The sequence below is a fragment of the Scyliorhinus canicula genome, chromosome 10, assembly GCF_902713615.1.
Source record: "Scyliorhinus canicula chromosome 10, sScyCan1.1, whole genome shotgun sequence".
In the NCBI taxonomy this organism is placed as follows: Eukaryota; Metazoa; Chordata; class Chondrichthyes; order Carcharhiniformes; family Scyliorhinidae; genus Scyliorhinus; species Scyliorhinus canicula.
The window spans coordinates 115,423,483-115,446,309 of record NC_052155.1 but is presented as its reverse complement, the minus strand read 5'-3'; the positions used below and the strand labels follow the sequence as shown (position 1 = coordinate 115,446,309).

General features: G+C 46.8%; 1 protein-coding gene across 1 annotated transcript in view; it reads right to left on the bottom strand.

Moving 5' to 3' along the window:
- LOC119972613 (ATP-binding cassette sub-family C member 9-like) overlaps window positions 1-22,827 on the bottom strand; it is a 317,550-nt gene that overhangs the window by 93,593 nt on the left and 201,130 nt on the right. The window contains 1 exon segment of the mRNA XM_038809604.1: window positions 4,292-4,415. Within this exon segment, the coding sequence (XP_038665532.1) occupies window positions 4,292-4,415 (124 nt within the window).

Sequence of the window (22,827 nt, the reverse complement as noted above, 5' to 3'; positions counted from 1 at the left end):
TGCTGGCTGGCAGAGTCATTGCAAGGCTTTGAGTTCACCTACAGCATTTTAATTATCTCGACCACTATTCTCTACAAGTGTTTTTTTCAAACATTTTTCCCGGGACCCACACCGGCCGACCATCACGACACACCATTTCCGCTTACATTTAATACGACAGGTGAGCCTGCTTGGTCCTCACGATTTCACTCCAATCAGGTTCACAGGAGGAGAGGGCAATGCACATATCAGGTTGAAGAGCCCCCCCCCCCCCCACCATGAGAGATCAGACAAAGACGCTTGGAGTACAAACCAAGTCCTTTATTACAAGCTATAAATTAAGGAAAACAATATAATTCAAACACCACTCATGAATAAATTTAACAACCATTGGCTTTTTTTAAGCTTTCTTTTCTCTGTGCAGGGTCTTTAGAGAGAGACCCTTTCAGGACCAATACTCAAACATCTTTGTTCAGGTTAAAATCCAAGGAAGAACTAACTTTTCAGATAGACCTGGTTCCTCCCCTTAATTACATTATCTGTACCCAAAGCACAAGGCATTCTTCTGTCTGTTCACACAAGATGCCCCATGACCTGTTTAGCCAGGATCAAACACAATACCTGTCATAAATTATTGACACCCAGTTGTCCTTTAAACTTAAACAATATTGCATTAGTTAGCTAGCTGTAAACAAGTAAATAGTTCTCAAATCTATTAGCTGAGCACCACCTGCAAAATCAATGATTATCGCACTTTTACAGCCCCTTAATCATAGCTTTAGCAGACATACTGACTGTATGTATTTAACTCGGGTTTTAATAACGTTACTGCAAAAAAAAGTGCAAAATATAAAATATGAACATTTCTTACATTCATCACAATACACTTGCCCTGTTCTTTGCAGACAGAAAGAATATAATACATACACACATTGTGCGTGTTTTAGCTAAATAAAATAAGTAACAGGCATTTTCTGATTCATTCCTCAGGACAATGCCTTGACCAGCATCAAACAGCTTTGTTTAAATTTCAAACAATGCTCGGCAGTTAACAGTCAATCTCCTGTTCCATTTTCCATGCCAATACCTCTACTAATGAGTCTACTTTCCAACTAATCAGCACTTTCTTCTTATACAGTATAATTTATTGTTTCCCCTTATATTGGTATTCTTGCATAGTGTCCTGATGAGTGCAAGACAAAAAGCTTCAATTTGTCTCAAGTTCTGTGCTACCAAATGAATATTCTCCTATTGTTCATTACTAATGAGCCAACTCGCGTGCGCCTACCTAGACTGGATGGCTTCTCTTTGACAGCACAATGTTAGACTGATAGCTATGAATTTCTGGGGCCAAGTGGCAGTTTCTAGTTTTTCATATCCTGTATGGGGCTGGAACCAGAGATCATAATGATACATTGGTGGCGTTGATCAATGACTTGCAACATATACCTCATGTGCCCTGGATGCCGTAGCTTTTGTGGATTGGTATTAAACTGTCTTTAAACTGTCAATGCAATGGATACAGGGACCTCCCAGTTGAGACCCTTACTCTATATAATTGAGCTGTCAATATGGCCTATTGGTGGAACATGGTAGGGAAAATCAACCAGTGGAGATGACTCTTTCCATTCAGGCAAGACCTACCATTGGAATTGGACTCTTTCCATTCAGTTCCACATAATCCTGTAAACCAGTACCCTAACAGGTTGGTTTTGTTGCAAATTTACAAGTCTGATAAATAACGTAGCAGAGGTCTTCACCTGGAATTCAATTAAGATAAAATGCAGTCTGTGATTTGCAAAAGCAAATGTGAGATGAGAATAAAAATTTTACACGAGTGGTTCTGGAATGTACCGTCAGGAAGTCCAGTCGAGACAGATTCAGTAGAGGAATTCAAGAGGGCATTAGATGATTAATTGAATCAGAACGATGTGCAGGGGTATGAGGAAAAGCATGGGAAATTGCACTAAGCCACAATGTTCGCTTGGCGAGCCGCTGCACACACAACGGGCCAAATGACCTACTTCTGCGCCAAAACAATTCTGTGATTCTGTGATCCATGCCTCCATCACAAATTAATCCTGTTCTACTATAAAATTAGAATCTTTGTCATTACGGGCACAATATAACGGTCACGTTGAGCCTGAAAAGCAGCACAATTAAGGTCAAATTGAGTTTTCATGACTGAATTAAATAGATTTTTCTTATGAAAGGTTATTAGGGAATCTGGCTTAAAGGCAGGCAATTAAAGTCCAGGTTTAAGTCAGCCATGATCAGATTAAATAACAGAAACAGGGCTGAGTGGCCTACTCCAATTTCAATATTTCTGTGATTGAATCGATCAGTTGTTAAACAGCCTTTGAACATTTGGCAAAGCAAAGTACTTTGAAAGACTGCTTCAGAAGGAGAAGTAGGGATGGCACAGTAGTTAGCACCTAGCACCGCTGCCTCACATAGCGAGGGACCCGGGTTCAATTCCAGCCTTGGGTGACTGTCGTGGAGTTTGCACGTTCTTCCCATGTCTGCGTGGGTTTCTTTGGGGTGTTCCAGTTTCCTCCCACAATCCAAAGATGTGCAAGTTAAATGGATTAGCAATCCTTCGTGTCCAGAAGATTAAGTTAGGCGAAGGGATTATTGAGGTAGGGTGGTGGAATGGACTTGTGTGGAGTGCTCTTTCAGAGGGTCACTGCAGACTCGATTGACCAAATGGCCTCCTGCACTGTAAGGACTCTATCAGAAGATATAGGGTGTGATTTAACTAAATTAGAACAATGTTACCGGCACTCGCAGCGCCGAGAAATTCAACGCTATCAAACATCACTCGGATTAGGTACGGGACCTCAGCAAGGAATGCGTGGCCAAGGTCACATGTGGACCCATTTTCTGCACTGAAGAGCTCCACTTGCTGGAACTCCTTGGTATAGCGGGAGATCGGGACTTCTTTTAAGCTCCTGCCACAATCCCCAACCACTCCTCCCCACCACAAGTCCCATCACACCCTGAGACGGTCCCTGGGAGCCCCGCACTCCTTCAACACCTGCGCAGAGCACACCCAGCTCGATCGGCAACATGCAAAAAAATGACAGCTTGGCACCATGGCAGTGCCAACCTGGTATCCTGGATGTGCCCCTGCCAGTTGACAGTGCCAGTTTGGCACCCAGGTGGCATTGCCAGGGTGCCAGGCTGACAGTGACAGGGTTCCCAGGTAGCACCCAGCAGCAACCTGCCCAGAAGTTATGTACCTGGGGACCTTCTACTCCCTGGAACCCCCCACAACTGCTGTTCCGTCTGGTCCCTAGTGGAGACCGGGGGCGGGATTCTCTGACACCCCCGCCAGGTCGGAAAATCGCCGGGGGCTGGCGTCAATCCCACGCCCGCGTGTCCCGAATTCTCCGCCACCAGAGATTCAGCGGGGGCGGGAATCGCGCCGTGCCAGTCGGCGGGCCCCCCCGGGCGATGGGCTGAAGTCCCGCCGCTGTCAATCAAACCATCTACCTTACCGGCTGGAGCAGGCGTCGCAGGCGGGTCCTGGGGGGGGGGGGGGGGGGGGGGGGATCTGCCCCCGGGGTGCCCCCACGGTGGCTTGGCCCGCGATCAGGGCCCACCGATCGACGGGCGGGCCTGTGCCGTGGGGGCACTCTTTTCCTTCCGACTTCGTCATGGTCTTCACCATGGCAGAGGCGAAGTGACCCCCTCCCCTGCGCATGCACGGGGATGACGTCAGCAGCCGCTGACGCTCTGTCGCATGCGCGGACTTACGCCGGCCAGCGAAGTGCCTTCGGCCCCGACTGGCGTGGCACCAAAGGCAGTCCACGCCAGCTGGTGGAGCGCCAACCACTCCTGCGCGGGCCTAGCCCCTCAAGGTGAGGGCCTGGCCCCTAAAGGTGTGGAGTCTTCCCGATGCCGGAGTGGTTCACGCCACTCCATCACGCCGGGACCCCCCCCCGCCGGGTAGGGGAGAATCCCAGCCCAGTACTGAACGACACTCGCCCAAGGTGAAGGGGATAGATTCCTCGGGTAACTACATATTGGACTGAGACTAGCTGTCTCGCTCTAATATGCAGATTTGCCAGAAAGTGCACCCACCCACAATGGGCGGGATTCACATTGCAATGTCTCGCGAGATCGCATTAGATGGTCCACCTCTTAATTTGATATTGCGCCCTTATATTCTGGATACCCAAAGAGCAAATAACTTTCTTCAACCTACTCTGTTAAGTAGTCTAATATGATATTTTATAAAATGAACACCATAAAAATGTAAATGATATTGTTATGGACCTATAAAAGTATTTAGAGATATAAATCTTACCTTGCCTATAATAACTGTAACTTTGCTTTTGGAAATTTGTATGGAGATATCCTGAAGGACAGATCTATCAGAATGGCTGTCCCATGCAAAATAGCCATTGTGGATCTCCAGTACATTGCCAATACTGGAAAATAAATAAAATATTGCATTCAGTATATTAACAAAAGCTTCTTAAACGTACAGACTTTTGTGACAAAGACTAAAGTAATGGATTATTGAAAGTTCTACAATTTTCCCAACTGTTTCATTTCATTTACATTAACTTAGTGTTGTTAAAATAATTATTAAAAACATGAAAAAAATAGGGGGAGAAGAAAACAAATTGGAGTGCACATGCACAATAAGGCAGAAAGTCTTCCCAAAAATCTTGCTCTTTCAAGTACATATACAATCTATCCCAAAATGGACTCTTTCCAAATTAAACAAAATTCAAACAAGCCACCCTATGATACTCATATGTCTGTAGTAGCTAAGACAGGGAAGGGAAAAGGAATTCCAATGAGGGAAAGAGGCAAATGGAGTGCCAGCATGATTTGAAGGGGCAAGAAGGGAATGCTGGTATGATTTGCAATGAGTGAGAAGAATGCCAAACTGAACTAAAAGGAAAGGTAGAGAATTGCACATACGTCATTGTTGGGGTGGTGGAAGCTAAATGATCAGGTCTTAATCTTCTGTTCACTATCTTGAAACAGTGCTTGGAATATATGTTTGTTGATATCATATGAGAACTGGATCATCTGTGTTGCCCCAATGGTAAATCGGCCTATCTACAATCACTATTAAGGCTTGCACATTAAATAATGATCGCTTGGGTACTGTATTAAAGGGAAACCAATAACCAGGATGAAATCAATTTCACCTCTCATCTTATCTACCTATTTCTCTTCAGCACAGGATAGGACAAAAAATAATCATACATAAGATTGGTCTGTGCCAAATGGAAATTTAGAATTAAAAGAATTACATTGGGGCTTTTTCAAAGGGTCATTTGGACACAAAACATTAGCTCTTTTTTCTCCCTACAGATGCTGCCAGACCTGCTGAGATTTTCCAGCATTTCACTTTGGTGAAGAATTACATTGAGCTACAAGGCATTAGAAATATTATATGGAAGACTGTGTTAATGTTACAAGATGACTGATAAAGACAATATATATGATGGCCTTCTGTCATTTGGAAGTGGAAAATTACAATTCCATCTTAAGCAAATCACGTTCCCTCTGAATGTTCTTGTTTGTATGGATATCTTCATTCTAATAAGTTGAGCATTAGCAAAGATAAACAATAAAATCACACCTGCAATGTATGCGAAAATAACTAAGGAAAGTAAGAAAAGACTATGCTCCGAATGTATGAAAAATGAGGGGAACCTCGCACTATTCCAGGAAGCCGAGACAACTCATTGCCCAGCATTACTGTGACGCCGGAGCCAGTTGTTACGTAAAAGGTAAGTTTTAGAAATATTTTAAGAATAATTCTTATCGAGCCATAAGGAGCAGGGTATAGGTTTTTGTTAGCCTGCTCCCACTGAGCGTTCCCACCATCAACTCTTGCTACAATTATACAGAGGTCAGGTGAGACCAGACATGGAGTACTGTGTCCAGTTTTCATCTCTATATCTAAGGAAGGATATACTTTGCATTAGAGGCAGCGCAGCAAAAGTTAATAAATTAATTTTTGGGGTGGGATGGTTGTTCTATGATTAAAAGCTGTATATATCGGCCTTTACTCTCTGGAATTAAGAATGAGAAGTGATCTAATTGCATTTTACACAATTCTGAAGGTGTTTGACAGGGCAGACATTGAGACTGGTTGGGGAAACTAAAATACGGGGGCACAGTCACAGGATAAGGGGCTGATCCTTTAGGACTGAGATCAAGAGAAATTTCTTCACTCAAAGGGTTGTGAATCTTTGGAACTCCCTGCCTCTCTGAAAAGGCTAGTGGATGCTCCATCGTTGAATATATTTAAGGCTGGGATAGACATGTTTTTGGTCTCTCGGGGAATCAAGGGATATGGGCAGCAGGTGAGAAAGTAGAGTTGAGATGGAAGATCAACCACGACCATACTGAATGACGGAGCAGGTTCAAGGGGCCTTATGGTCCACTCCTACTCCTATTTCTTATGTTCTTGGAACTCACCCATGGTCACTGCTAGCAAGGCAGCCAGCTGACCTCCACAAATAGCTCACAAATCCCCATCAACAAATTTTAGATTATTTAGATTAGATCAATTGAGGCCCAATTTGATGCACATTGCAGCCACATCATTGATTTCACACCAGAAATGAGGTGACAATAAAATGTTATTCCTATAAATTAACAAAAATGTGCACAAGCTAATCAGCAAAACAAATGTCTTTGTGTCCTTTGTACCTTTTCAATTCAGGTATTCACAATTAATTTTGTAAAACCTCTCATCCTCCTTGGCTTTTTGATTCCTTGCAGGTTTCAAAAAATAATCTTGTTTATGCAGTGGTTATTTTTAATCATTTTACTCAGCAGTTATGGTGCCAGCCTTGTTATTTTTTCTTTTTCTCATAGGAATATATTTAATTCCCATATCCTTCAAAGTTGTCTTAAAATATAAATTATGTTTTTAGTTTGGTTTCCCATTTAACCTTAGAACTTTTCTCATAGTTCCATAGTTAGCTCTCTGCATTCTTCGACATCGATAATGTTTTTAGCTTTCACTTTCATCATATTTCTCAGGAGGATCCAAGTAACAACACTGCCAACAAAGAACAATAAATATTTAAACACAAAGCACCCTCCAGAGATTCACAAAGGGCAGTGGGAACCCTGCATAAAATCACTAGTCCACTTAAGCAGCCCCTTAAATGTAGCACAGGGGGTAGCACTGTTGCTTCGCAGAGGTAGGGTCCCAGGTTCGATTCCCGCTTGAGTCACCGTTTGTGCGGAGTCTGCACATTCTCCCAGTGTCTGCGTGGGTTTCCACTGGGTGCTCCAGTTTCCTCCCACAAGTCCCGGAAAAAGTGCTGTTAGGTGAATTGGCCATTCTAAATTCTCCCTCTGTGTACCTGAACAGGCGCTGGAATGTGGTGACCAGGGGATTTTCACAGTAACTTCATTGCAGTGTTAATGTAAGCGTACTTGTGACAATAAAGATTATTAAAGACAAATATTCCCCCAACGTAACAAAGTTCCACAAATGGTCACCAATCATCATGATACTCATAAAGAATCTTATTCCTGTATCAATATAACCATTCCAACAATACCGACGTAGCAATGTACTGTGTGGCAAGCATAATTAAAACTGTACAGAAACATCAGGAAATAAACATGATGCCAATTCGGAATTGATGTAAATTAATTTAACATTGCTGGCTATAAATCCTCTGCAAAAATCATTATTATGGAGCTGCTGAATCTCAATCTGACTGCAGTCAATTGTTCCCATGGACAACCATAGAAGGTGATGGACCAGGAATTGATAAATCCTGTTTTAAATCTACTTGGCAAAAAACGAAACTCTTTCCCCATCACTTGTTCAGGTTATCCACATTGTAACAAAGCCCTCCAAAAACTTGGAAACAAAGGGCTGCAAATGATCTCTTAAGCTTATCTTCTTCCTTGTGCTCCTGTTGCATGGTATGTCAAAAGCTAGTTACCTGTGAGCAGACACAAAACAGTACCAAAATTGCGGTCTCCACACATTGTTATGCTGTGTTACATTTTTCACAGTGCATAGAAAGAAAGACGGTGAAACATCAGCTTGGCTCAATGAGACCATTCTTGCCTCTGAGTCAGAAGGTCAGGATTCAAGCCTCACTTCAGTACATTAACTTCTGATTTATACTGACACTTCACCACTAGACTAAGGCAGCCCAACATTGTTGTGCTTTCTGTTCTTTAGTTGAGACATTAAACCAAGGCACTTATCCCCTGATCCAGTGGAGGTAAATGTTCCCATGGTACTATTCAAAGAGGAGAGTTCTCCAAGTGCCCTGGTCAATATGTATTGTTGAAACTTCACCATTGTGGTGAATGTAATATATATATATGTATATATGATAATTCACACTGTCTTTGTTAGCGCAGTAGCGCTATCATACCACTAGGGGGAGTAGCTCTGGGAGTACTCAGGAACTTGTACTGGGCTCCACCCTTGACTCCTCCTCCTAGTGCAGCTGTATAAATACCCTTGTCCAGAGTCAGCCTGAGTTCACTAAGAGTTCATCAACGGGTAACAGGCTGGCTCTGAAGCAAATCAATTAAAGCCTAGATTCATATCGGAAACTCGTGTCTGGTGAATTGATGGTTCCATCAATTTAATCGACTTAAAAACAATAAAGATCTATTATGGAATCGGCCCTCAAGCCTGGACGCCTGGAACTCGACCCGCAGGATGCAGAGGCTAAAGAAATCTTCTCCCACTGGATCCGGTGCTTCAAGGCCTACCTGGCAGATGCGAGCACAGCCGAAATGACAGAGGATCAGAAGCTAAGTCTACTGCACGCGAGGGTGAGCCACAGAATCTCTACGCAACTAAACTCGGCCAGTTCATATACTGCGGCGCTAGCAGTTCTCGATAAAATTTATGTAAGGCCTATTAATGAAGTTTATGCCCGCCATGTGTTCATGACTCGCCGCCAGCGGCCTACAGAATCACTCGCCGAATTTCTAATCGAACTCAATTTGTCCAATGACTGCAATTACCAAGCAGTTACCGCGGCTGAACACAGGGAACTGGTGGTACGCGATGTTTTTGTAGCGGGCCTCAGGTCTAACTATGTGCGCCAACGACTGCTGGAAAAGGGGGCCCAGGACTTAAACGACTGTAGAAGCTGCTACCATGATGGAGGTCTCCTTCCGCAGCCTTAACTCGTTCCCCGCGGACCCCGCGACCCAATCATGGGCCCCCGACCAGCGACTCCCCCAGGCCGGTGCTACGCGGCCGCCCAGCCACCATGCTGCTCCAGCCAGCCACGATGCTGCTCCAGCCAGCCACTACGCTGCTCCAGCCTGCCATTTCTGCGGCCAGAACCAGCACCCGCAGCAGCACTGCCCGGCCCGCAACGCGACCTGCAGCAGTTGCGGGCGAAAAGGCCATTATGCAAGAGTGTGCCTCGCTAAAAGGGCCCCATCTTCCAACTCCCCAGCGACTCGAAGTAATCGCTCCCCTCACTCGCAGGCCCGCGGGGCTCGAAACGCTGCGGCCTATGCCCGACTCCGCCCCCTCCAGCCACGTGCGATCCATGGGGGCCGCCATCTTGGAAAACCTCCACCACGCGGGCGGCAACGTGCGACTCACGGGGGGCCGCCATCTTGGACACCATCTTCCTCGCTGCCCACCACGTGCGATCCACGGGCCCGATCGGCATCTCCGCGCTCGGACAACTCAGCGGAAGAATTCGAATTCGACTATGAACTCAGAGGGCAGTCATCACGGGGCCACTCCAGCACAGCTGATCGAGCCCTCCGACTACCCGCAACTCAGCGCGGTCACCCTGGACCAATCACGACCAAAGAATCTACGAAACTCGATGGCAGAGGTCCATATCAACGGGTACAAAAAGCCATGTCTATTCAACTCCGGGAGCACGGAGAGCTTCATACATCCAGACCTGGTAAGACGCTGTTCGCTCCCCATTTCCCCGTGCAGCAAACTATCTCGCTCGCTTCAGGCTCCAATTCGGTCCAGATCCAGGGGCGCACCGCCGCGACACTCACAATCCGAGGCGCTAGCTACTCGAAATTCAAACTCTACGTTTTGCCCGAACTCTGCGCGCCACTCTTATTAGGCCTAGACTTCCAATGCAACCTCAAGAGCCTCACCCTCAGCTTCGGAGGGCCCCTGCCCCCACTCACGATCTGCAGCCTCGCTACGCTGCGAATTTCCCCCCCCCTCCTCTCTTCGCCAATCTCACAAAGGACTGTAAACCTGTAGCCACTCGTAGCAGGTGGTATAGCCTGCAGGATAAGGTATTTGTCAGAGCAGAGGTCCGAAGGCTACTCAGTGAGGGGGTTATAGAGGCCAGCAATAGTCCCTGGAGAGCTCAAGTGGTGGTCGTTAAGACCGGGGGGAAATTCCGTATGGTGGTCGACTACAGTCAGACGATAAATAGATTTACGCTCCTCGACGCGTATCCCCTCCCCAGGATTGCAGACATGGTAAACCAGATCGCCCAGTGCCGGCTCTTTTCCACGGTGGATCAGAAGTCTGCATACCACCAGCTCCCAATCCGCCCGGAGGACCGCCAGTACACGGCATTCGAGGCCGATGGCCGCCTCTTCCATTTCCTCCGGGTCCCTTTCGGCGTCACTAATGGGGTCTCGGTGTTCCAACGAGCAATGGACCGAATGGTGGACCAGCACGGGCTGCGGGCCACGTTTCCGTACTTGGACAATGTCACCATCTGCGGCTATGACAAGCAGGACCACGACGCCAACCTCCACCGTTTTCTCCAGACGACACAGAAACTGAACCTCACGTACAACAAGGAGAAATGCGTTTTCCGCACAACCAGACTAGCCATCCTCGGCTATGTCGTGGAAAACGGAGTCCTAAGTCCCGACCCGGACCGTAGAACGCCCTCTCCCTCATTGTCCCAAGGCCCTCAAACGGTGCTTGGGATTTTTTCCTACTACGCCCAGTGGGTCCCTCAATATGCGGACAAAGCCCGCCCACTCTTTAGGACCACACGATTTCCCCTGTCAGCCGAGGCACGCCAGGCCTTCGACGGCAGCAAGGACATCGCCAAAGCGGCCATGCGGGCTGTGGATGAATCCACCCCATTTCAGGTAGAGAGCGACGCCTCAGAGGTAGCTCTTGCAGCCACGTTAAATCAGGCAGGGAGACCAGTTGCATTTTTCTCCCGTACCCTCTCCGCTTCAGAACACCGACACTCTTCAGTCGAGAAAGAAGCACAAGCCATTGTGGAGGCTATCCGTCACTGGAGGCACTACCTCGCAGGTAGGAGGTTTACCCTCATCACCGACCAAAGATCGATTGACTTCATGTTCGACAACTCGCAAAGGGGCAAAATTAAAAACGACAAAATTCTGAGGTGGAGGATCGAACTCTCCACCTACAATTGCGATATCAAATATCGACCCGGGAAGCTCAACGAGCCTCCGGATGCCCTATCCCGCGGGACATGCGCCAGCGCGCAGATTGACCGATTAAAAAGTCATCCACAATGACCTCTGCCACCCGGGGGTCACCCGGCTCGCCCACTACATCAGGGCCCGAAACCTGCCTTTCTCCAACGAGGAGGTAAAAGCGGTCACCAGGGACTGCCCGATCTGTGCAGAGTGCAAACCGCACTTCTATAGACCAGACAGGGCCCACCTGGTCAAGGCTTCCAGGCCCTTTGAACGCCTCGCGATTGGAGGCGCCAGGCAGGTGGAGAGGGAGAACGCGACGGTCTGGAAGACCGTCCTACTGACCCTCCGGTCTAGAAAGCTCCAAGTCTCTCAGTGGCAGGAAGTCCTCCCAGATGCGCTCCACGCTATTAGGTCCCTTTTGTGCACGGTGACCAACCAGACCCCTCACGAGAGGCTCTTCATTTTTTCCAGGGGCACTACCACGGGGATCTCACTTCCGGCATGGCTGAGGACGCCGGGGCCCCGTACTTCTGAGGAAACACGTCAGGGCACACAAAAACCGACCCCCTTGTTGAAAAGGTGCGCCTGCTCCACTCCAACCCCCAGTACGCATTCGTCGAGTTCCCTGACGGCCGTCAGGGCACAGTATCCCTCCGGGATCTGGCACCCGCCAGATCCAGCGCCCCCTCTACCCCCACAGAAGGACCTCCCACCCTACACCCCATGCTGGCGCTTCCAAGTCCACGAGCTCGCTCCACCAGTTCCGCGCCTCCGCGCCGGCCAGCCCCCAGTCCCCGGTCGAACCAGGAGAGTATGAAGCTCGGATACAACCCTCCCTGGAGTCCGCCATCGTACCCCAGCACACAACACCCATCCAGCCACCGCAAGAGGCTGCAACCCCGGTGCTCCGCAGATCACAACGGACAATTAGACCACCGGACAGACTGACGTTGTAGGCCACCACCCCCGCCGGACTTGATTTTTTTTGCAGGGGGTGAATGTGGTGAATGTAATATATATATGTATATATGATAATTCACACTGTCTTTGTAAGCGCAGTAGCGCTATCCTACCACTAGGGGGAGTAGCTCTGGGAGTACTCAGGAACTTGTACTGGGCTCCACCCTTGGCTCCGCCCACGACTCCTCCCCCTAGTGCAGCTGTATAAATACCCTTGTCCAGAGTCAGCCTGAGTTCACTAAGAGTTCATCAACGGGTAACAGGCTGGCTCTGAAGTAAGTCGATTAAAGCCTAGATTCATATCGGAAACTCGTGTCTGGTGAATTGATGGTTCCATCAACCATCAAAATAGATTTCATTGCTGTTTGTGCAACCTTGCAGTGTGTAAGCTGGTTACCAGTCTGCCCACAAAATAACATTTTAAAAGTACATAGAACATAGAACAGTACAGCACAGAACAGGCCCTTCGGCCCTCAATGTTGTGCCGAGCAATGATCACCCTACTTAAACCCACGTAACCCGTATACCTGTAACCCAACAATCCCCCATTAACCTTACACTACGGGCAATTTAGCATGGCCAATCCACCTAACCCGCACATCTTTGGACTGTGGGAGGAAACCGGAGCACCCGGAGGAAACCCACGCACACACGGGGAGGACGTGCAGACTCCACACAGACAGTGACCCAGCCGGGAATCGAACCTGGGACCCTGGAGCTGTGAAGCATTGATGCTAACCACCATGCTACCGTGAGGCCCCCTAAAGTAATTAATTTATTTGTGAGGCATTCTGAATAGGTGAAATCTAAAATAAAAAAATTGGGGCAAAAGACATGTCAAGCGAGCTAATGCTGCCTTGACTCATTATTGGGTGGAATTTTACAGTGACCCAACACACAACCCACTGACCAACTGCCCCCACCCCCATCGCACCCCAGATGGGGGTAGAAGACGCACCTTATGCCAATTAATGTCTCAACAGCTGTCAAAACACTGTTGGGAATCGCAGTCAAGTGGAGGTGGGCTTACTTCCAAATTTTAAGCCGGGTGGGGTGGGCTACCGCCCTTCATAGAACCTCACTCGTAATATCACAATGTTGCAGCATATATTTAAACTGCTCCATACCATACAATACATCCAGGGTAGCACTCAAAATCTCAGACAATTGGAATCAGGTAAGTTAGTTAATAAGGAACTATTTCAATTTTTTAAACCATTTTAGCACTGTTCCTTCACAGGGTCCCAGGTTCGATTCCCGGCTTGGAACACTGTCTTGTGGTGTCTGCATGTTCTCCCCGTGTCTGCGTATGTTTCCTCCGGGTGCTCGGGTTTCCTCCCGCAAGTTCCAAAAGATGTGCTGTTAGGTGAACTGGGCATTCTGAATTCTCCCTCCATATACCCGAACAGACGCCGTAGTGTGGTGACTAGGGGATTTTCACAGTGGCTTCATTGCAGCGTTAATGTAGGCCTACTGGTGACAATAATAGAGTATCATTTGTGTGTCCACTTTTCTCTTGGCCACTCCATTTGGGTTGCTAGTTTCTCAAAAACCCTAAAAAAGGTTCCTCCGTCCTTCTCATCGAATTTTAGGAGGGCCTGAATAAATTTAAACATATCGCCACTGGATTCTGTTCTAGGATTAAGCTCCCCTCTACTTTCTGGCAGCTTCACACTCATTTCCCGTGCTTTAAGCTAGAAGACACTTTCTTTTTCCTCTTCCTGACACTCTCTCTCCCCTTTTCCTTCTCCCCTCTCTCCCCTTTTCTTTTTCCTCTCTCTCCTTTTTCTTCTCTCGCCTCTTTTTTTTCTTCTCTCTTTGCAACCTCATCACTATCACCTCCATTTCTTTTTCTCTTTCATTTTCCTTATGCCTCAGCTCCATTTCTTTTGCTCTTTCTTTTTGCTTCAGCCCCATTTCGTTTTATTTTTATGCTGTATCTCCATTCTTTTTCTTTTTGCTTAAACTCCATCTTTGCTTAAATTGCATCTCTATTTCTATTCTTTTTAACTCTCTTTCATGCTCTAAATGCAACAGAACCCTCTCCAGCTCAAAGTCCCCACCAGAAAATGTCCCTGATGCTACACTACCTCATGGGCTCATCTATGTTCCTAGCATCTCTTTCAAATTTAAATACTGAGCAATTGCTTCAATTATCTCCACCTTTTTAGTTCTCTCACCGGTACCTCTATTTCTAATGCACCTAACAATTCGACTAGTTTGGCTTTGGGAAGCTCTTTTAAATAAATCAGAGGTAAGTCTTCCACCGCAAGAAAACTCTTAGCAGCTTCCAGAGCCATCCTGTTATATGACTACAAATGTGGTGTCTCTCTTAATATGAAAAAAAATATTTTTGTTAAGGTATTTGCACATACATTAAGCACAAACCAACACAAGGGTAAGAAATAGAAACCTACTCCCGGTCGAGGGTTTTGATTCGTAGAGCTCCTTATAAAACGTCTCAAAAACCCCATTCACCCCCACCAGGTCTAGTACTACTCAAGTACGACTCTTCCCTTCAGTCCTTCGCCTTTGCGTTCTCCCTCGCTGCCTCCTGCTTCCTAAGTTGTTGAGCCAGCATCCTGCTCGCCTTCTCCCTATGCTCGTGCATTGCTCCTCTGGCCCTCCGCAAGTGCCCCACTACATTCCCCATGAACACCAACCTGCTCACACACCTCCTCATCCACTAGCACCCCACATCCAACATCCACTGCGGGCAACATCCACTTCGGGCAACATCCACCGCGGCTGCCGCCCTCCGTTCCACCATCCACCTGCAAGTCCACCCAGTGCGGCGCATGGTCAGAGACCACAATCAACGAATACCCCGAGTCGACCACCCCCGCCAGCAGTGTCTTGTCCACCACAATATAATTGATCCGGGAGTACATGCTATGCACATGGGAGAAATACGAAAATTCCTTCGCCCTTGGCCTCCCAAACCTCCACGGGTTCGTCCCATCCCATGAACCCCTTCAGTTCCTTCACCACCATCACCCTGACCACGGGCTCGACTGGTCCAAACCTGGTCAATGACTGTATTAAAGTCCCCCCCCCCCACCACCACATAATCAACCAATGAGAGTCCAGGTCTGGGATATTCCCCAGCACCAGCCCCATGAACTCAACATCGTCTAAATTTGGGACATAGACATTCACCAAGGCCTCAGGCATCCCCTCCTGCTTCCCACTCAAGATCACGAACCTACCTCCCAAATCTGCTACTATATTCTCCACCTCAAATGCCACCCGCTTGTTTATTAGCACCGCCACCACCCCCCCATCTTCATATCTACTTCTGAATGAAAGACTTGCCCGACCCACCCTTTCCTTAGTGTAGTCTGGTCCGCAACCTTCAAGTGGGTTTCTTGCCCTAAGATACGCAAACACATGCGACCGTTTTACTGACTCATTCAGCCCTCTCACGTTCCATGTGGCCAGCATGGTCGGGGAGACAAAACATCTCGAAGAGAGGTTCTCCCTTAACAAACAAACTAAAAGCAATAAAACGAAAGGCAGAGAGAACCAACATCTTCTCACATTTCTTTCACAGTTCATTGTCCTCCGTCTCCTGCCAGTCCTTTGTCTCTTAGAAACTCCATTGACTCCTCAGGTGTCCCAAAATAATGCTCGAGTGTTGTAAGTCACCCAGAGATGGGCCGGGTTCAGCATCTCCAACTTCACCCACTTCATAAAGAGGCAGTTTTCACTCAATGTAACCTGGCTCTCCTCTTTGCCAGTTCCGCTCCAAAGTCCCAGTACACCAGGAGCTCGTTGCCTTCCCAGGTGCACCTCTTCGTCTGCCTGGCTCACTGCAAAATCTTCTCCTTGTCGAGGAATCTCGCCCTCGACGGCTCGTTCACCTGCGGCTTCCTCATCAGCGCCCTATGCACCCGGTCAAGTTCAAGGGGCCGGTCAAAGGCCCCCTCCTCCATCAGCTTCTCCAGTATCTTAGCTTCACATGAGCCAGCGTCTGCTCCCTCAACGCCCTCTGGCATCCCTACAATTCTTAAATTTTGTCTCCGGGAGCTGTTCTCCCGATCCTCCATTTTCTCTTTTAGCCGCTTCTGAATCTCCCACATTATTCCGATCTCGGCCGCCAATATGGTAAGCAGCTCCTCGTGCCCCCCCACCGCCTTCTCCACTTTCTCGATCGCTTGGCCCTGTGTTGTAGTTAATATTTTCCCCGCTTCTGGACTGTGATAGAAAGATTCAACAATGTTCGTTAGGTAAGCAAAACAAAGCTTTATTTACGAACTACAACTGCAAGCAGAAATGGCTGAAACTTGGAGTCGGAAGGCAGTCAAATACAAACTGCTGGTTCCTTCCCAAGTCTGCGCTGTAACAGAAAAATAGGACTATTTATACAGTGTATGGATCAAGATTACATGAATACAGCTTGGTCAGGAATTTGATCAAAAGTAAAACATAAGCAATATCATAAAACTGGCATCACCTTGCTGACCTTTGAGGACTCGGGGTCTCATATCATTATCTTGTCTTTTGATTGCATGTTTAAGAAACGGAGCAGACTTGTTTAAGTATGGTAAGAGACGAGTTCTGGCCTGTCTTGTCATATTTAGACTGCTTTGGGTTATGACGAGTTAGTTTTATCAAGTTTACAGAGCCAGCCAGTTTTCGAGTCAAGTTGACCTTTTCTGCTTTAAATGCGGGCCTTAGGTTATGAGAGCTTGGCTTTTCTTACTTTGTACTAAAAGTTGGCCACTTTTCCCAGAATGCCATTATTTACTTCGCACAACCCCACACCTGGGTCTCTAGCCTCTGTTCCACCCGGTCGATCCCCGGTTTCAGCGTTTTCACCACCGTGGCCAGATCCCCCTGGGCTTCCTCCTCTGTTAGTTGAAATTCTCATTTAAGAATTCACCAGCTGCTCCGTAGACCATTGGGCTGGGCTGGTAAGGCCGACTCTTTACCCTCCGCCATCTTCCCCTGTGGCGCACCAAAAATTTCTTGCTTCAACAGTTCATTCCTTCTCAACCCACTTCTGGTCCGTGGTTCCATACACCAACATCACCAGTGGAGTTTAACTTTCCACCACCAACCCTTTTCCACCAAAATATCTGCCTGGCAAACGGGGAAAAGGACAGAAAAAACTGCCTCAAGCGGGAGCTGCCAAATGTGTGACCACTCACTCCATTGCCACCACCGGAAGCCGTCTCTCTTAATTTACACTACAACCCAAATCTGCCATCTACCATTCCAAAGATCCAAGATGAGCCCTCAAATTATGTTACGCCACCCTGGGCAAATGTAGGGGAATTTGATCCAGTTTTTGTCCGACACTGGATTCTCATGCTGCATTGGGAACTTCACCACCGGTGGTGGAGAATCCAGTTCAATATATGAAAGTGCTGAAAATGTGAAGTTGAAAGGGACCAAGAAGTAAGTTCAACACATCTAAACAATGCAAAGTAGTAATAAACACATAGTTAGCATAATTCCGATCCATATAACCAACAGTCAGACATAAGTCACGGGAGATAGTGGTGTGATCGAAACAGAGCACTGTGCAAGTGTCCTATGTTTAATTCTGGTCGATAAGAAACAGGGTGGCATTCAAACAATGGAGGAAAGAAGACAGTAGAGTTGAAATCAGACAGAAGTTATATAAAGAAAGACTGGAGAAACTTGGAATTTTCAGCCTTATAGGAAGGACCCAAAAAGTGGTCAATTAGAAGTATCTGTAAATGGTGCAAGAAGGTAAAACTGGAAAATTACTTTACAGTAAATTGTTAGACTCAGACAAAGGGCAGAAAAAATGATTTGTTAATCCGGCAACAATTTTTTGATGGGACTTCCAGCTTCCTGGCTTCAGTGAGTCCTGACAATGGATTACAGCCAGTTACAGGAGATTCATGCATCAGGAGATGGCAGCACCAGCAAAGGTCTTTCAAAAAATCAAAGGCAACATAGTTCTACCCAAATACAGTACACAGGGATCAAAAACTATGGGTAAATCTGTTCTGAGAAACAAGTTACAGTTTTATATTAAATCATGTAGGGAACAAGGCCATGTCTGAACAAATACTCAAGTTAAGTGAATACTCTCGTTGTCTTTTGACTGCTGTGCACTGTACTTTCAATTGAATCCTGACATTCTGACACATAAGGGTTAAAAGATCAAAAAATTGTTTCTCAACAACCTACTTTGCATACTTTATTCATATATCTTGACAATGAAGTATTTATTAAAAATGTTACGAAATGGTCAATAACTGGCCAAGCGTTTCAGTCTCTAGGTCACAGAATATTTAGTGCTGTACAAAGTAATTTACTTTTATAATATTTTTACTTCCAGTTAAGAAATGAATCATAGTATCAATACAGACTTATGCAATTCTTACACATTGTAACCATGAATTTCCCAGTATGGATTATGAGAATCCACAATGCACTATGACAATATGGTATTATGGCAATACCATTTTGTCAGTTTAGTCTTTGGAATCATTTGTTACCCTGTAAGCACACTTCAATATGGTGTAAAACAGCAACTGACTTTCTCATAACCTACATAACCTACAATGGACTTAGCAGAGCTTAAACTGATCAGTGCAGCATGAATTAGCATAACCGACCATGTGAGAAATATTCAGGTTTTAGGATTTTCCACATAAAGCATAAATCCAACCCCACAAATTATCTCCCAATCTGCCCACACTTAATCATCAGCAAACAAATTGAAAGAGTTTTCAACAATGTTGTCAAGCAACATCTTCTTATCAATAATTTTCTCAATTTAAGTTATGCAAGCACAGCATGGCTTCAGACCTCCCTGTTGGAATGGGGGAATCGAACCCCATGTTTTTTGGCACCAATCTAATCAACACTGGCCGAACTGCCAAGTAAGTCAACTAGAAAGTTGCTGTGGCAACATGCATGCTGTAGTCTGGAATGATTGTTCTAGAATCCCAACTTTCTTTCCATCACATGAATATCACATGTGCCATCAGATGACTGACCAGGAATCTCTCCCGTTCTTACTTGAATGTTGGAAGTGTGGTAGTATGACTAGGGGTATTATGGTACCTGGGAGTGTGAGCTGCCATTGGTGCAGAGGGCTCGCTGCCCAATGGCCCAAGTATTGTATCCTCTGTATTCTCATTGGTTGAGAGGAAGGTAGCTCCGCCTATGAGGCGGGGTATAAGAACCCGTGTTCCCCAGCAGCCAGGTCATTTCTGTACTCCTGCTGCTGGGCACACTTCTTGCTGATTAAAGCCTTTCGTTTCGGACTACACCTACGTTTCGTGTCCATTGATTGTGCATCAGGAAGGAATTGCAAATTGTATACAACCTGTTTGGCTGTATTACAAACGTAACCTCCATAGCCATCAAGTCCTGCCCTAGGGCTTCTGGTTCAGAGGCAGGGATACAATCCACTCCACCACAAGGCTTCCTTAATCCAAACATCAAAATTCCACCAGCACATCTTCAGTCCCACCAGGGGCGACAACACTCTTGACCACTGCTACTCAAAAGGACGCCTACCGTTCCATTCCCCGACCGCACCTTGGAAAATCAGACCATAAGACGGTGCTCCTTCTCCTGGCATACAAGCAGAAACTCAAACGGGAGAATCCAGCTCAGAAGGTTGTGCAGTGTTGGTCCGAGGAAACAGAAGAGCTCCTACGTGACTGTTTGGAGACATTGGACTGGCCCATATTTAAGAACTCACTGACCAACGTAAATGAGTATGCCACCAACGTCACAGACTTCATCAGCAAATGTGTGGATGACTGCGTGCCAAGGAAAGCAGTACGTACGTTCCCCAACCGGAAACCATGGCTCAATCTTGAGATTGACTCCCTACTGAAGGACAAGTCTGAGGCGTTCAAGTCAGATGACCCTGACCTATACAAGAAATCCAGGTACGATCTCTGCAAAGCCATCCGAGATGCCAAGAGAGAATATCAGACCAAGTTAGAGTCACAGACGAGCACTACAGACTCTCGGTGGTTGTGGCAAGGCCTAAACAACATAACGGGTTACAAAGCAAAGCTGAGCAGTATCTCCGGCAGCAGCGCACCCATCCCCGATGAACTCAATGCATTCTATGCCCGGTTTGAGCAGGAAACCAGAAATCCGCTGTGGAGTGCCCCAGCAGCCCACAACACACCCATACCCACCGTCACAGCTTCCAAAGTCAGATTGGCCTTCCTAAAAGTGAACCCTGGGAAGGTGACGTGTCCAGATGGGATCCCTGGTCGTGCACTCAGAGCCTGCGCGGACCAACTGGCCGAGGTGTTCGCGGACATCTTTAACTGGTCCCTACTCCGCTCCGAGGTCCCCACCTGTTTCAAGAAGACCACTCATACCGGTGTCAAAGAAGAACCAGGCAACATGCCTCAATGACTACCGTCTGGTGGCCCTGATGTCAGTCGTAATGAAGTGCTTCGAGAGGTTGGTCATGAAGCATATCAACTCCATATTCTCAGAACGCCTTGATCCACTGCAATTCGCATATCGCTGCAACTGGTCCACAGAAGACGTCATCTCCCTGGCCCTGCACTCATCCCTAGAGCATCTCGACAACAAGGACTCCTGCATCAGACTCCTATTTATTACTACAGCTCTGCCTTCTACACCATAATTCCAGCCAAGCTCATATCAAGGCTCCAAAACCAAGGACTTGGCTCCTCACTCTGCAACTGGATCCTCGCCTTTCTAACCCACAGACCATAATCAGTAAGAATAAACAACAACACCTCCTCCACAATAGTCCTTAATACCGAGGCCCCACAAGGCTGCGTATGTAGCCCCCTACTATACTCCCTGTACACAGACGACTGCGTGGCAAAATTTGCTTCCAACTCCATCTACAGGTTTGCTGACGACACGACCATAGTGGGCCGGATCTCGAATAACGACGAGTCAGAATACAGGAGGGGGATAGAGAACCTAGTGGAGTGGTGCAGCAACAACAATGTATCTGTCAATGCCAGCAAAACTAAAAAGCTGGTCATTGACTTCAGGAAGCAAAATACTGTACACACCCATGTTGGGGTCGAGGTGGCGATGGTTAACAACTTCAAATTCCTAGGGGTGTACATCAACAAAAACATGTCCTGGTCTACCCACGTTGACGCTACCTCCAAGAAAGCACAACAGCGCCTATACTTCCTCAGGAAACTAAGAAAATTCGGCATGTCCACATTAACTCTTACCATGCACCATAGAAAGCATCCTATCTGACTGCATCACAGCCTGGTATGGCTACTGCACAGCCCAGTCCATTGACTCCATCTACACCTCCCGCTGCCTGGGGAAAGCGGGCAGCATAATCAAAGACCCCTCCCACCCTGCTTACTCACTCTTCCAACTTCTTCCATCGAGCACTAGATATAAAAGTCTGAGAACACACACGAACAGATTCAAAAACAGCTTCTTCCCCATTGTTACTAGACTCCTAAATTACCCTCTTTTGGAATGACCTGATTAATACTACACCCCTGTATGTTTCACCCGATGCTGGAGACTATGTATTTACATTGTGTACCTGAGGCATTGTCAAACTCGGGGGCGCAATCCACGGGTGGGTCGCGTGCGGGTGTCGGGAGGGTCGCGGAGCCATCTGTCGCGGCGCTCCCGATCGCGCAAATCTGAGGGCAAGAGCTGCAGCAGCCGGCTGTTAAAAACGCCGGCAGCCGGTGTTCAAAATGGCCACAAATGTGTTTTATTCATTTTATTCATTTATTTTATTCATTTAGTTTTTATTTTTTTCATTTATTTTATTCATTTTATTTTATTTTTTTTTACAAGTTCGGGAGGCTTTATTTGATAAAATTTTAACGGGAAAAAATGCAGAACTTTGGACAGATGGGGACTACATACTTTCCGACACCGGAAGTCTTCACCTTCATCCAACAGATTGCATTGGAGGAGCGTGTACGAAGGCCAAACAAAGGCCAGACCATTTCCTCCATTTTTATCAGCAGCAAACAAAGTAAGAGAAAATGGTGGATCACGCAGGTCGGCTGGCGTGGGTCGCGAAGGTTGACCGGCGCATGTCATGAAGGCCGACCGGTTGGTAAACATGGGTCCCCAGAAAAAACGTTTGAAGAACACTGGTGTACCTTATGTTGCCCTATTATGTATTTTCTTTTTATTTTATTTTCTTTTCATGTACTTAATGACCTGTTTGAGCTGCTCGCAGAAAAATACTTTTCACTGTACCTCGGTACACGTGACAATAAACAAATACAATCCAATCCAACATAAAAACTGAATTCCAGAGGAGAAGTGAAGCGAGAGTACCAGTCCTTGACATCAAGGCGGCATTCGGCTGATTGTGGCACCAAGGAACTCAAATCAATTGGGACTGAAAGAAAACTCACAAGCTGGTTTCAACTTAACATAGGGGAAGTTGGTTGTGACGAAAGCAAATCACTTTCGCCACAAGACATTGCTGCAGAATCCCTGGATCAGCACCTTCAGCTCTTTTTCAATTATCTCCTTTACATGAAGGTTGCCACATTTTTTCAC